We start from the raw sequence: 14213 nt of genomic DNA, 5'->3' as shown, positions 1-14213 counted from the left end.
TGAACCACCCCCTTAAGTAAACACTTCATCAAATCTTCACACTAACGTAATGTACTTGCAATAACCTTTATCCCTGAGTGGCTTCCGCGCCTTGATAAGTGGTGACCAATGTGTAAAAAAAAAAAAAAAAAAAAAAATCCAATGGCTGACCACTCTCTTCTAGAATCTCATCGTTGCCACAAAATTTCTTAAACAACCATTGGCATCACACAGAGGGACAGAGTGCTGCACGCAGAGGTGCAGGAGAGGGCAGGCAGCTTCAGCATAGAGTCCATCATGATCCAATACCAACTCAGGTGGCTGGGGCACATCATTCAAATGTGTAGCCACTACATAGAATACTCTTTAGTCAATTATACCAAGGTCGACGCAGTGCCAGTGGGCAGAGAAAGTATTTCAAAGACCACATCAAAAGATCACTGAAGAGGTGTCGAATAGACCCCTCTTCACTAGAGGAACTTGCTTCCTAACGAGATCTCTGATGCTTCCTCTGCTCACATGGAATGGACTGTATTGAGGAGCAGCAAATACAGTGATACGTGTGAAGAGGCTCGCTAAGCCATACCTCTTCCACTCGGCATGCTTGCTCTGTGACTTCACGGAACCAATTAGTGTAACCAGGTCGTCTCCAGTCTCTAAAAATATGGGTTTAGAATTGAACTATTTAAACATCAAATGGAAATGGAATATCTGGGCAGAAGCTGCTAAAAACAGCCTATCCTGCCTTGACAGAGTACAAAATAGACTTCGTGGCTTAGTGGTGGATGCCCTTTTCTCTACCCTGCAACCTCTCTCCCACAGAAGAGACGTTGCAAGCCTATCCTTGTTTTATCGTTATTTCCATGGCAGGTGCTCGCCTGAACTCCAATCTCTGGTCCCCCCTCGCCAATCTTTCACAAAAAACACCCGTCTAGCTGAATCCACTGTGAAAAATTTCCCCCACTCTATATCTGTGCCTAAATCAAAACGCGGATTCCATGAACAAAGCTTCTTTCTTAGAACTGCACGCCTGTGGAACTCTGTTCCGTCTGCCTGCTTCCCACCTGACTACAACTTGGATGTCTTCAAGTCCAACGTTAACAAATTCCTAATGAACTGCCCCCTTAAGTAAACACTTCATCAAATCTCCACACTAACGTAATGTACTTGCAATAACCCTTATCCCTGAGTGGCTTCCGGGCCTTGATCAGTGGTGATCACTGTGTAAAATAACAAAAAAAAACATCGGCAGATTCACAAGAAGAAGATCGTCATCATCAGATAACAATGGAGAACTAAGATTATTTAAAGAGTGGCTCCACACTCCCCAAAGCCCGCAAGCCGGGGCCTTACCATCAGAAATAGTTTGAGGTCATATCTAAGACTGCAAGGAGAAATGCTAGACAACTAGAATCAATGCCGAGATAAGCGGAGAGAACATACAGCACCTGAAATTCCCAAGTAGTCACCCACTTTAGTAATGACCAGGTTCAATGTTGCTTAACTTCAGTGATCTGACGGGAATCGGTGTGTCAACGTAATTATGTCCAAATTATCTGACGGGAATCGGTGTGTCAACGTAATTATGTCCAAATTATCTGACGGGAATCGGTGTGTCAACGTAATTATGTCCAAATTATCTGACGGGAATCGGTGTGTCAACGTAATTATGTCCAAATTATCTGACGGGAATCGGTGTGTCAACGTAATTATGTCCAAATTATCTGACGGGAATCGGTGTGTCAACGTAATTATGTCCAAATTATCTGACGGGAATCGGTGTGTCAACATAATTATGTCCAAATTATCTGACGGGAATCGGTGTGTCAACGTAATTATGTCCAAATTATCCAGATAATATGAACAATCAATCCTCAGAAACAAAGGTCATCTCGACAATTGAATCAACTTTATTTGACGGATTCATAGAATGGAATAAGAATATAGGAATATAAGAATATAGGAATATAAGAATATTATAGCTAGGAATATAAGAATATAGGAATATAAGAATATAGGAATATAAGAATATAATATAGCTAGGAATATAAGAATATAGGAATATAGGAATGTAAGAATATAGGAATATAAGAATATAGGAATATGAATATAGCTAAGAATATAGGAATATAGGAATTTAAGAATATAGGAATATAAGAATATAGCTAGGAATATAAGAATATGAATATAGGAATATAAGAATAGGAATATAAGTGTAGGAATATAAGAATATAGGTATAGGAATATAACAATATAAGTATAGGAATATAGGAATATAAGAATATAGGAATATAAGAATATAGGAATATAAGAATATAATATAGCTAGGAATATACAAATATAGGAATATAAGAATATAGGAATATAAGAATGTAGCTAGGAATATAAGAATATGAATATAGGAATATAAGAATAGGAATATAAGTGTAGGAATATAAGAATATAGGTATAGGAATATAGCAATATAAGTATAGGAATATAAGAATATAAGAATATAGCTAAGAATATAAGAATATAGGAATATAAGAATATAGGAATATAAGAATATAATATAGCTAGGAATATAAGAATATAGGAATATGAATATAGCTAGGAATATAGGAATATAAGAATATAGCTAGGAATATAAGAATATGAATATAGGAATATAAGAATAGGAATATGTGTAGGAATATAAGAATATAGGTATAGGAATATAACAATATAAGTATAGGAATATAAGAATATAGCTAAGAATATAGGAATATAAGAATAGGAATATAAGAATATAAGAATATAGGAATATAAGAATTTTCTTCATTTATCCATTTATTTATTGCTGACAATCATCCTCATCTTTTTTAGCTGTTGTTTCATGATGTTTCGGACAACTATTCCTCCGGCCTTCATCAGGTGGTAACCACGACGGGATAGTAACTGCGAATCTCCTAACTGCATTCTCAGCAATCACTGCCATCCGTAGTTGTTGTCCTCTCACCACATTTTAGTAGGATAGGAACACGCTGTCAAACGACAGGGTGGAATGATAAAAGTGTCGCCCTAAAGAAAAAATAGGCACTTACCCTGAGTTGTTCCTTTTGCGTGAAACCTTTCGTCTCTTTTTTCACAGCTTGACCCATGAAACTTATCACTTTCACCAACGGCTGTTGTCGTTTTAGCATTTCCGTTATGTCGGAAACGCTATTACGATACTGCGAGAAGATGATCACTCGGCTATCTGTACTGCCATCATCTGCAAAAACGGATCCGAGAAAAAGAATCGGTAAAAAATTATGACACAATATTTTCAACTCTTTTTTTTTCTCTCACATGCCATCTTGTACAGGGTGGAAGGATAAATCGAGGGTATGTATGTCGAGGGGGCTATGAGTTTATCAGAGCATATTCTATCGTGTTTGTAAAACATGCACAGGTATGCGACACTGTGGTGATGGGTCAGAGTTTGGAGATTAACCGACAGTGCGGATCTAGTAAAAAAAATTAATATTTTAGAAAATTTTTTCAGATTCTGGAATATTGCAATAGAAAAGTTTTAAACAAGTAGAAATAAATAAATAATTAAGATAAATAATGAAAAAAGGATTTCATGTTGTTTAAGAAAATTACAGGGTGGAATGATTATCACCCTAGAAAAGATGACATGATTCCATTTCCATTTGAGAAAAGCATTTTTTTTTTTTGTTGCAGACCATCTACTAGTTGGCAAGTTGTGTACAAATCCTAAGAGTGATAGGAGCCTTCTATCATGTCTGAAAGTGACACAATGTTCAACGAATGAGATTGGAGATGTGCCACTGTACAACTCATGCTCTCTACTGATCCAAGTTATGACAACAGGACCATTGCCAGCACCCTCAAAATGCAAATCAGCTCAACGAAGTGGTGTGTTTTCAATTTGAAGTCTGCTTGAAAGTCAACACCAAAGTGTAGTTGGATGTGCTGAAGAGTGTGGTGATCCCCTGGTGCTGGCAGACCCTGGATGAAGTAGCAAAACTTTTTAAAAAATTTTTATTTTATTCAATCTTCATCCCAAACAAGGCAAGTGCCACTTTGAAGTAGGGGGCTACTATCGGGAACATAATTTGCGGGGGCATTATGAAGGGTTGGTTGGGTGTTTTTGTTTTACGGCATATCAACCCTTTTCAGGTTATTTAATGCCGAATCCAAAGATTTTGAAGGAAAATGTTTAAATAGAATATATTTGTTGTTTTCAAGTCAGTTTCTATTTAACCCATAGTTGGAACCCTAACAGGTACTACCACTCCGGGTCAGAGTGGACCTGGGAGCAATGGCAATTAAAGGGTGGCTCCACACTCCCCAAAGCTCGCAAGCTGGATATAGTTTAAGGTCATATCCACGACCCCATTATGAAGGGAGATGAGTAGAAAGATGTTTGTTCACATTACACTTGAACTTCTGCATATCAGTGCAGTTGGGAAAGCAGAATCTCAGAAGGGAGTTCCAAAGACCCGCAGTTCTGGGGAACAAACTATTGGAGTAAAAGGCTTTCTTGCACCTAGGGATCTCTACTGTAAAGGGATGAGACTTAGTTGTTTGTCAGGTTTGTCGGGGGTAGTTACGTCGGGGAGGTACAAGTGTTTGCAGTTCGTCAGAGCATTCACCATTAAAGTATTTGTAGAACAGGCAGAGCGATGCAACATCTCGTCGATGGGACAGAGGTTGAAGCCTAGATGACAGTTCAGGACCTATCAGGTTGGCGACTCTCTTTTGAACCCTGTCCAGGAGCGAGAGACAAGCAGCAGATGCACCAGCCCAGATGTGACAACAGTACTCCATACATGGGCGAATGGTTGCCTTATAGAGGTATAGGATACTTTCAGGCGTAAGTAGTTTTCTAGCACGGTAGAGAGAGCCCACCTTCTTTGCAGCAGCCTTGGCAATGCTCTCAATGTATATATTCCAGTTCATATTCCCTGTAAACGTTGGGCCGAGGAGTTTAAAGGAAGTACTTTCAAGCAGTGTGTTCTTGGCCATTGCTATTTGTGGTAGAAAAGGTTTCTTGTAGTTATTGAAGGAAACAAGCCGTAGATGTTAATTGTAGTTATTGAAGGAAACAAGCCGTAGATGTTAATTGTAGTTATTGAAGGAAACAAGCCGTAGATGTTAATTGTAGTTATTGAAGGAAACAAGCCGTAGATGTTAATTGTAGTTATTGAAGGAAATATACCATAGATGTTAATTGGTCTTATACAGTTATGCTACCGTGCTAAATGTTTGGTAATGGTGAATTAAACCAGACCCTAAGTTTCAAACGTCTGTCTATTGAGGTATGGACGCACAAAAGTCATACAATACTTCCGATATTCTTCAAAACTTCTTATATATTTGGATAAAATATCAAGATGTTTTTTTTTGTTAATATATTTTTTCTAACATGTATGTTTTCTTTCGTAAACGTACTTTATTTACATATACTTTATTTACGTATACTTTATTTAAACCTGCGCAGTCTATTACGATCGTCGCCGATTAAAAAAATATTTTTTATAGTTAATTATATTTTACGTTTATTTCCCCACCCCCTTTATAATAAAAATATATGAAAATACTTAACTTTCTTTATCAATTTATTTTGTGTTTTTTAATCGCATAGAAATATCTAAACAGTTTGACCAAATATGAACGTAGTTATTTGTAATAAGATACGCAATTAAAAAACACGAAATCCGTTGCTAAAGAAAGATTACATATTTTTATATATTTTTATTATAAAGTGGGGGGGGGATGTACTATATTTAAATATACTTTATTAACATATACTTTATTTAAACCTGAGCAATCTATTATGATCGTCGCCGATTTAAAAAATATTAGAAGGAACTTGTCGAATACTCAGCAGATGGCGTCGATCAGGCTGGCTTTGGTGTTGTGGGAGGTCATGTTGGTGATGTTCAAAGTAGCCATTTTTTCTGAAATTTTCTCTCTCATGTCATGTTATCTTGTAATTTCCTTAAATTTTCATGAAATTTTTTTTTTTTTCATTTTTTTCTTAATTATTTTTTTTCTTTATAGTCGTGTAAAAATTAATTTTCCATTGCTAGTCGCAATGATTCACGTCGGTATGATTAATCAGAATTGAAAATAAAAAACAAATATAAACACTAAAAATTATTGAATCTGCAAAAAAAAAAAAAAAAAAAAAAAAAAGTCGTTTTTTTTTTGTCGTCATTTTTGTTCACGTAAAAAAAAAAAAATCCCACACATGCACAAAAAAGTAAATAAAAAAAAAAACATGCAAAAAATAGTCTTTCATATTTTGTTGTTTGAATCCTTTCATTTTTGGCATATTCCAGTTCCTTCCATTATCTACCCAGATACAATCAGGAAAATTCGGATTTATCATTTTCCTCTTTACTTCATGCAGTAGTTTTAAAGGTCAGTTATTTACGTGAACTTGTTACATAGGAGACCATATTAGAGAGAGACACGGATGGTGACATTCATATTGATGAGGAGAAGATACATGCATACAGATATTACAGAGGAGAAGAAAGAAGACATTTATACCTTTTACAGTTCGGCGGATGTTTCTTCTTTTAACGTATATTAGAGTGGAGAGAGATTGATCAGTTCTTTAAAACCGGAGGAGGAGACAGTCATTACTAGATGAAGAGAGAGACACATTACTGGAGAGAGGGACACACTACATTAACTATCCCACCCCCACACAGTAGAGATCCCTAGATGTAAAAGATCGTTCTACTCCAATAGTTTCTTCCCCAGAACCGCAAGACTCTGGAATTCCATTCCAAGTTCCTGCTTCCCTAACTGTACTGACATGCAGAAGTTCAAGTGCAATATGAACCGACATCTTGCTGCCCAAATTCCAACATAGTACCCCAGTAGTTGTTGCCCCTGACAGTAGCCCCCTACACCAAAGTGGCAATGTGCCTTGTTTGGGGTGAAAATGTAATTAAAAAAAAAAAAAAAGGGGCGGACACGTTATGAAACGTTATACAAATAACACTGAAGATGAGAACAATCGTCCAATAATTACAAGTAATAGAAATAATAAGCCCCAACTAAAAAATTCAGAACTTCAGAAACATGCCTGATGAAGGTCGAAAGTTACACCAACCGAAACGTTTCACAAATAAATCAGCTCTCATCTCAAAAATTCAGAACTTTAAAATCTATTTTTTAATTTGATAAACACGATAGGAAGCAGCATACCTTTCTGGAACTTTCTGAAATGTTCTAGAACAATTTCTTGCAATTTTTCCAGCTTGGGATGACCAATGATGTATTCCTCGGACTTTTCTTGGCTTGTCTGTTGGGTAAATGTTATGGATGGCCTACACGAAAGAAATAAAAATCACAATTTATATTCATTTTAATGTTCGTTTTACATGTGCTGGACGGCTTTTAGAAATTGTATTGCTGTCACATTTGGGCTGGTGCATCTGCTGCTAGTCTCTCGCTCCTAGACAAGGTTCAAAAGAGAGTCGCCAATCTGATAGGCCCTGAACTGGCATCTAAGCTTCAGCCTCTGTCCCATCGACGAAACGTTGCATCCCTCTGCCTGTTCTACAAGTATTTTAATGGTGAATGCTCTGACGAACTGCAGATACTTGTGCCCCCACGACGTGAACACCCTCGACAAACCCGACAGGCAGCTAAACCCCACCCCCACACAGTAGAGATCCCTAGATGTAAAAGATCTTTTTACTCCAATAGTTTCTTCCCCAGAACTGCTAGACTCTGGAATTCCATTCCAGGTTCCTGCTTCCCTAACTGTACTGACATGCAGAAGTTCAAGTGTAACGTGAACCGACATCTTGCTGCCCAAATCCCAACATAGTGCCTCAGTAGTTACTGCCCTTGATAGTAACCTCCCCCCCCCCTACACCAAAGTGGCAATGTGCCTTGTTTGAGATGAAAATGTAATAAAAAAAAAAGAAATTGGCTTCTAAACTACCCTATCTCTGGCTAGATCTTTATTTATCGGCCTTTCTCTCAAATCCATCCTCATCAATTCCTTCCATATCTTTCTTGACTTTCCTTTTACCAACTGATCCTGCTATTTCAACTGTTCTACATCATATCTGGTTTAACGTCAGTTTTACACGCTGGCATGTGTTGAACTAGAGTTTCCCAAACTTCAGGACACCATGGAGCTTCATGAACAGGGCAAAGGTTTTTCACAGAACACTAACAAGATAACTTATAAAATAAATATGAAAAACATTAATTTCAAATTTTAACACTTATTAATGATTAGCGAGGGGTACCCGGCATTGCCTAGGTGTTTGGAGGTGTGTGTGGAAACTCGGGGGGGGGGGAGGGTTAAAAAAAATGTTTTGGAAGGTAAGTATGAGGATCGAACCCGAACCGTTGAGGCAAAGTTGTAAATTAAAGTGTGAAAACAAAAAAAAAAGTGCAATGTTAACCATTGCTCCACCGCGAGATGCTAACGGAAACACGTTTGAATTTATTTAATTACTTGGATTTGGCAGGTGCCCCTTTTAATGAGTTAATGAGGTCAAGTTTGACTGCAGGATAGTATTTCATTTACTGCGGAACGCTTTTTTTTATCTTTATTTTCCCAAGATGTTATAGGAAAAAGACTAACCCACATGCGGCGAGCGACAAATGTTGAATATTTATCTTCCCAAAATCGAGCAAATTAAATAGATAGGCGAGCTTCGTTGTTAACTGTGAGATATTACGATTTATATGTGATATAAAAAGTTTTAAGAAGTTGTTAGGCGACCGACCGCTTCCCTGAAAAAAGCATTTCTTGGACATACACAGACATACACATTTTCGCTTTTATATATATAGACTAGCGAGGGGTACCCGGCGTTGCCCGGGTGTTTGTAGGTGTGTGTGGTGTTAAATAAAAAAGAAACCAGGGGGGGGGTAGGATCGAAGCCGAAGCCCTGAGGCAAAGTTTGAAAATAAATCGGCCAGCCAGAATGAAGCATTGTTATAAGCGAATAAGTGAAAGATGTTTGAAAGTCATCGAGCGTTACGATGACGACGATGTAAGCATTGTTATAAGCGAAGTAAGAAAAGAAAACAACGTTTTAATTAAGTGGGGGGGGTAATCAAAACATCGAAAAAAACACAAAAAAAATTAACATAAGGCAAACGAACGATGAAAACAGAAAAACGAACACGTGAAAAATGGCTTAAATAAGCCTGTTTCGATATTAAAATTAAAAAAATCGGTGGGTAACCGGGTGTTTTGGGGTGTCGCTAAGAATAAGCGAAGTAAAAAAAAAACAGGAAAACGAACGTTACGTGAAAAATGGCTTAAATAATTCAGGGTTTAATATTTAAATTTAAAAAATCAAAAAAAAAAAAACATCTCACACCACGATTCGAACGCAAAACGTTTAGACAATGAACCAAGGCCTTAACTACCTGAGCTAAAGCGACGTATATGAAATTTGTTCGGTTTTTCAACTATTTAAAGTAAATCAGGTCACGACGTCATGACGTCATCTGACACATGCGTTGTTGACCCTTCCCGTCGAAAATTGTCGATTTCGGGGTGAAAAAGTTAACGTTTTTCTCTCTCTCTCTCTCTGTTTGCGTCTCTCTCTCTCTCTCTCTCTCTCTCTCTCTCTCTCTCTCTCTCTCTCTCACACACTTTGTCTTTCTTACTCTAAAGAGTGTTACTAAAAAAAGAAAAGGGCGTCTGGGTTTGTATTTTTTGTAAAAACTTTGATCGTTAATATTTTTTGTAAGCATATTTTTTGTTTTTTTTACTTCACATTTTTGGCTTGTTATTTTTCGTTTAACTATCGTATCTAACTATTTTTAACGTGCTAATAACTTTGGTAACGTTGTCATAGCGTAGAAGTTCATAGTTCAGCTTGAGTGAGGGTTAAATCTTTTTTTACCGATAACAACAATGTTTTTTAAATTCAGACTGCCATCACAGCTTGCTGACGTCAAGATCACGTGACATGATTCAGCGGGTTTTAAATACAAGTTAACCCAAAATAAACGGCCCCGTGTATACTTTATGTAGAAGAGTTGGCGCCCGTATTTTTGGGGCAGTTATAAATCGATTTAAAAATATGTAATGTTTAACATTAAAATGTCACTTTTTGGCCCCCCTCACTGCAGAAAATCGATCAGTTGACGCACTTCTGATGGTCCTTTTGGGCCAATTTTTCGATATTTGTCGTCCGGAGGGTGGGGCTTTCATATGAGACGAAGTTCGTGAATTTTTGTTCCGTCGGTCAAAAGTTTTTAGCAGACACACAAACATACATACATACATTTTTGCTTTTATATTTATAGATAGATTAAGTTTGAAACCATTTTTTTGTTTTTGATTAAACAAAAATTGTTGTATTTTTGGTTAATTTATTTTTCATTTACTTTTTCATAAACCATCCTGAAACTCTTTACATCTGTAGTTATGTATTGTATTTCTTGCCGGTAAAAAAAGATAAATAAATGTCTGCAACATTTTGTCCTCTTTAAGAAATTACTTAATCCGGTGATTGCCGGTTGAGCCCGAGCCATAATTGATGAAAAATCTAGAGGATCCGGGTTAAATTCTGTAAGAGTACCAAAACTATTAGAGTAGAAGGCTTTCTGGTATCTAGGAACCTTTAGAGTGAAAGGGTGAGATTTTGCTGCAGATACACTGAAAGTTAGAAAGTATATTAGCTGATTATAACCGCAGAAACACATCTTGACAAAAAAAAAATATTGATTACCTTTGTCCAAATTTGTTTGTCAAAAAATCAAAAACATTCATGAACGATCCATTTTTCATCAGTTCCGAGCGCGTTCTGCCATAGCCCTTGTCACCATTCACAAGGCTCTGCAGGAACTGATAAAAGGAGCGGAGGCCGTGCAACTGAAGTAATTCATAGCCATGATATAGGCTCAGGGCCAGAGCAAAGTCTCCTTCGATGACACCCATTTGAGCAGGCTGCAACGATAAACGGACAAACATTAATATTTCAACAACATTTTTACACATTGATTTCAACGGATATACCATTTTAATTAAGATATTACCCTTCACAACTTGTTTATCATTAGCAATAATCATTAACAAGGCTCAAAGGCAAGTTTTACATTTGTGTGACTTACATCTACACCCTGATTGCTGCAATGGACAAGTATATGTTGTGTTTTCTACAGTTGGCAAATCAGACAATCTCTACATCTGCACAGAAAATTGAACACCTCAAAAGATTGTGCATCCACAAGTATTAAGAACATTTTGCGTCTTTTTCCATCGATTTATTATTGATAAAACACGATACTTTCATACAAAAATAAAAATCATTTAAATTTTAATTTATGAGATTTTCCAGTGCGTGCTCACATACATTTCCATAGTAAAATTAAGCCCGCAGAGAGCACGCTATACAGGATTTTCTTAGTAAACAAATAAAACTACTTGATCAATTAACATGATTTTAGGAATATGACATTTTTGCGTCAAGAGAGGTATATACATCAAAAAATTAAGCCCTTATATTTTCCCCTCTGTCGAATCAAGAAAGAATGGGTAGAAAACGTGCATAGAATGATTTCAACGTGTGTTCCATTTTAATTTAAGATATTGCACTTCACAATTTGCTTTGCATTTGCAATAATCATTAACAAGGCTCAGGAACAATTTCTACATTTGTGTGACTTACATCTACATCCTGATTGTTTCTTACAAGTATATGTTGCATCTTTTTCCATTGACTTATTGATGAAGCACTATACTTTCATGCAAAAAAAAAAAAAAATTGGTTAAATTTTTTAATTTACGAGATTTTCCAGTGCGTGCTCACATACATGTCCATAGTAAAATTAAGCCCGCAGAGAGCGCGCTATACAGGATTTTCTTAGTAAACAAATAAAACTACTTGATCAATTCATATGATTTTAGGAATATGACATTTTTGCGTCAAGAGAGGTATATACATCAAAAAGATTTTTCTGTATTTTTTTCTCTTTTTAACGAGCTTGAACTGAAAAACAAAATAAATTTTGAAACTTCTTTGCGACCGACCTGAAGATTTTGAGGTGGATTCTGCCGAAACTCATCACGACACTTGAGAACAAGGAATTTGGAGAGCGATTTAACGTTCCGTTTGTACAAGACACGTTGTTTCACCAACCGGTCTACAACTGATTCCAGAAGCTGGAAGAGAAGAAGTGAAAGAATTTAATAATCTACTAGTCTGGGTACCCAGCATTGCCCAGGTGTTTGTAGGTGTGTTTTTTTTTTTACATGGGGTCACCACTTATACAGGCCCGGAGGCCATTCAGGGATAAGGGTTATTGCGTGTACAGTAATCAATGAGATAGTATTGTAGTAATCATTAGTATTGGAGATTTGATAAATTGTCTTACTTAAGGAGGCGGTTTGTCAGGAATTTGTTTATGTTGGACTTGAAGACATCCAAGTTGTAGTCAGGTGGGAAATAGGCAAACGGAAGAGAGTTCCACAATCGTGCACTTTTGAGAAAGACGCTCTGCTCATGGAATCTACGTTTTGATTTAGGCACACATAAAGAGTGGAAAACATTATTGACAGTAGTTTCAGCCAGATGGGTATTTCTCATGAAAGATTGGCGAGGGGGGATGAAAGATTGGAGCTCAGACGAGCACTGGCCATGGAAATAATGTTAAAACAGACAGGCTTGCAACATCTTTTCTGTGGGAGAGAGGCTGCAGGTAAGAGAAAAGGGCACCCCCCCCACTAAACCACAAAGTCTATTTTGTACTCTGTGAAGGCAGGATAGGCTGTTTTTAGCAGCTCCTGCTCAGATGTGGCAGCAGTACTCCATCCTTGGATGTACCTGGCTTTTATACAGATAGAGAATTGCATCACTAGTGAGATATCTTCTGGAGCGGTAGAAGGATCCCACCATTTTCCCAGCATCCCTGGCAACAGATTTGATGTACGTGTTCCATTTCAGATCAGGAGTAAAGGTTAAACCCAGAAGCTTGTCAAAACATGGAGTCTCCCCAATACAAGAGCCATCCATTTCAATTGATGCCAGATGGGGATCAGAGCGTTGATGATATAAAGATAGAAGCTTGGTTTTGGATGCATTAAACGTGACCAGCCACCTCTTCTCCCATTGTACCATGTGCTCAAGATCAGAGGAGAGAGAATTAGAGAGAACTTTGTCATTTACGGCCTTTGATGTGTTGCCATAGATGGTCGTGTCATCAGCATAGATGTCAACGAATGATTTAAGTATGTGTTTTGGGAGATCATTGATATAGATCAGGAAGAGAGTTGAGCCCAGGATGGACCCCTGGGGGACTCCAGCATTAATACTGTGGGCCTCTGATTTCTGCCCATCAACCACTACTCTTATGGCCCTGTCAAAAAGAAATGATTTAATGATTGAGAAAACATTTCCAGTAATACCATAGCTAGAAATCTTGTGAAGTAGGCCTTTATGCCAAACCTTGTGTTGAGCAAAAACAAAAAAAAAGTGGTAGTAGGCAGGCCAGGCTCGAACCCGTGACGCAAAGTGGAGGTGTGTGTAAGGGTGTTGGTTTAGCAAAAAAAAAAAAAAAAAAAAAAAAAAAAAAAAGAAGGAAAATTGTGAGTGCAAAATTGGAAGTGACATAGGTTTAAATTAAATTTAGACAATCGAAAAGAGACAATCACTTTCGAAATTTCTGATATTTTCCCTAGTTTTTTCAGTAATTCTATCTCTCTCACCCTCTTTCTCTTCTCTGTCTCTCTCTCACCCTCTTTCTCTTCTCTCTCTCACCCTCTTTCTCTTCTCTCTCTCTCTCTCACCCTCTTTCTCTTCCCTCTCTCTCTAACCCTCTTTCTCTTCTCTCTCTCTCACCCTCTTTCTCTTCTCTCTCTCACCCTCTTTCTCTTCTCTCTCTCTCTCTCACCCTCTTTCTCTTCCCTCTCTCTCACCCTCTTTCTCTTCCCTCTCTCTCTGTCTCTCACCCTCTTTCTCTTCTCTCTCTCACCCTCTTTCTCTTCTCTGTCTCTCTCTCACCCTACTTTTTCTCTCTCTCTCTCTCACCCTCTTTCTCTTCCTTCTCTCTCTCTCACCCTCTTTCTCTTCTCTCTCTCTCACCCTCTTTCTCTTCTCTCTCTCTCACCCTCTTTCTCTTCTCTCTCTCTCACCCTCTTTCTCTTCCCTCTCTCTCTCACCCTCTTTCTCTTCTCTCTCTCTCACCCTCTTTCTCTTCTCTCTCTCACCCTCTTTCTCTTCTCTCTTTCTCTTCCCTCTCTCTCACCCTCTTTCTCTTCCCTC

The 14213-nt window shown here is 37.6% G+C and overlaps 1 protein-coding gene across 1 annotated transcript in view; it reads right to left on the bottom strand.

Annotated features, from left to right (window-relative positions):
- LOC145271114 (uncharacterized) overlaps window positions 1-14213 on the bottom strand; it is a 149535-nt gene that overhangs the window by 87720 nt on the left and 47602 nt on the right. Inside the window, exons 6-9 of the mRNA XM_080126655.1 lie at window positions 11984-12115; window positions 10683-10900; window positions 7174-7295; window positions 3042-3211 (exon numbers count right to left, since the gene is read on the bottom strand). Of these exons, the coding sequence (XP_079982781.1) occupies window positions 3042-3211; window positions 7174-7295; window positions 10683-10900; window positions 11984-12115 (642 nt within the window). The remainder of the gene's footprint in view (window positions 1-3041; window positions 3212-7173; window positions 7296-10682; window positions 10901-11983; window positions 12116-14213) is intronic.

This window comes from Euprymna scolopes, chromosome 46 (assembly GCF_053919585.1).
Source record: "Euprymna scolopes isolate OS-2025 chromosome 46, ASM5391958v1, whole genome shotgun sequence".
Lineage (NCBI taxonomy): Eukaryota > Metazoa > Mollusca > Cephalopoda > Sepiida > Sepiolidae > Euprymna > Euprymna scolopes.
Note: the sequence above shows the minus strand (reverse complement) of the source record. Positions and strands in the feature narration are given on the sequence as shown.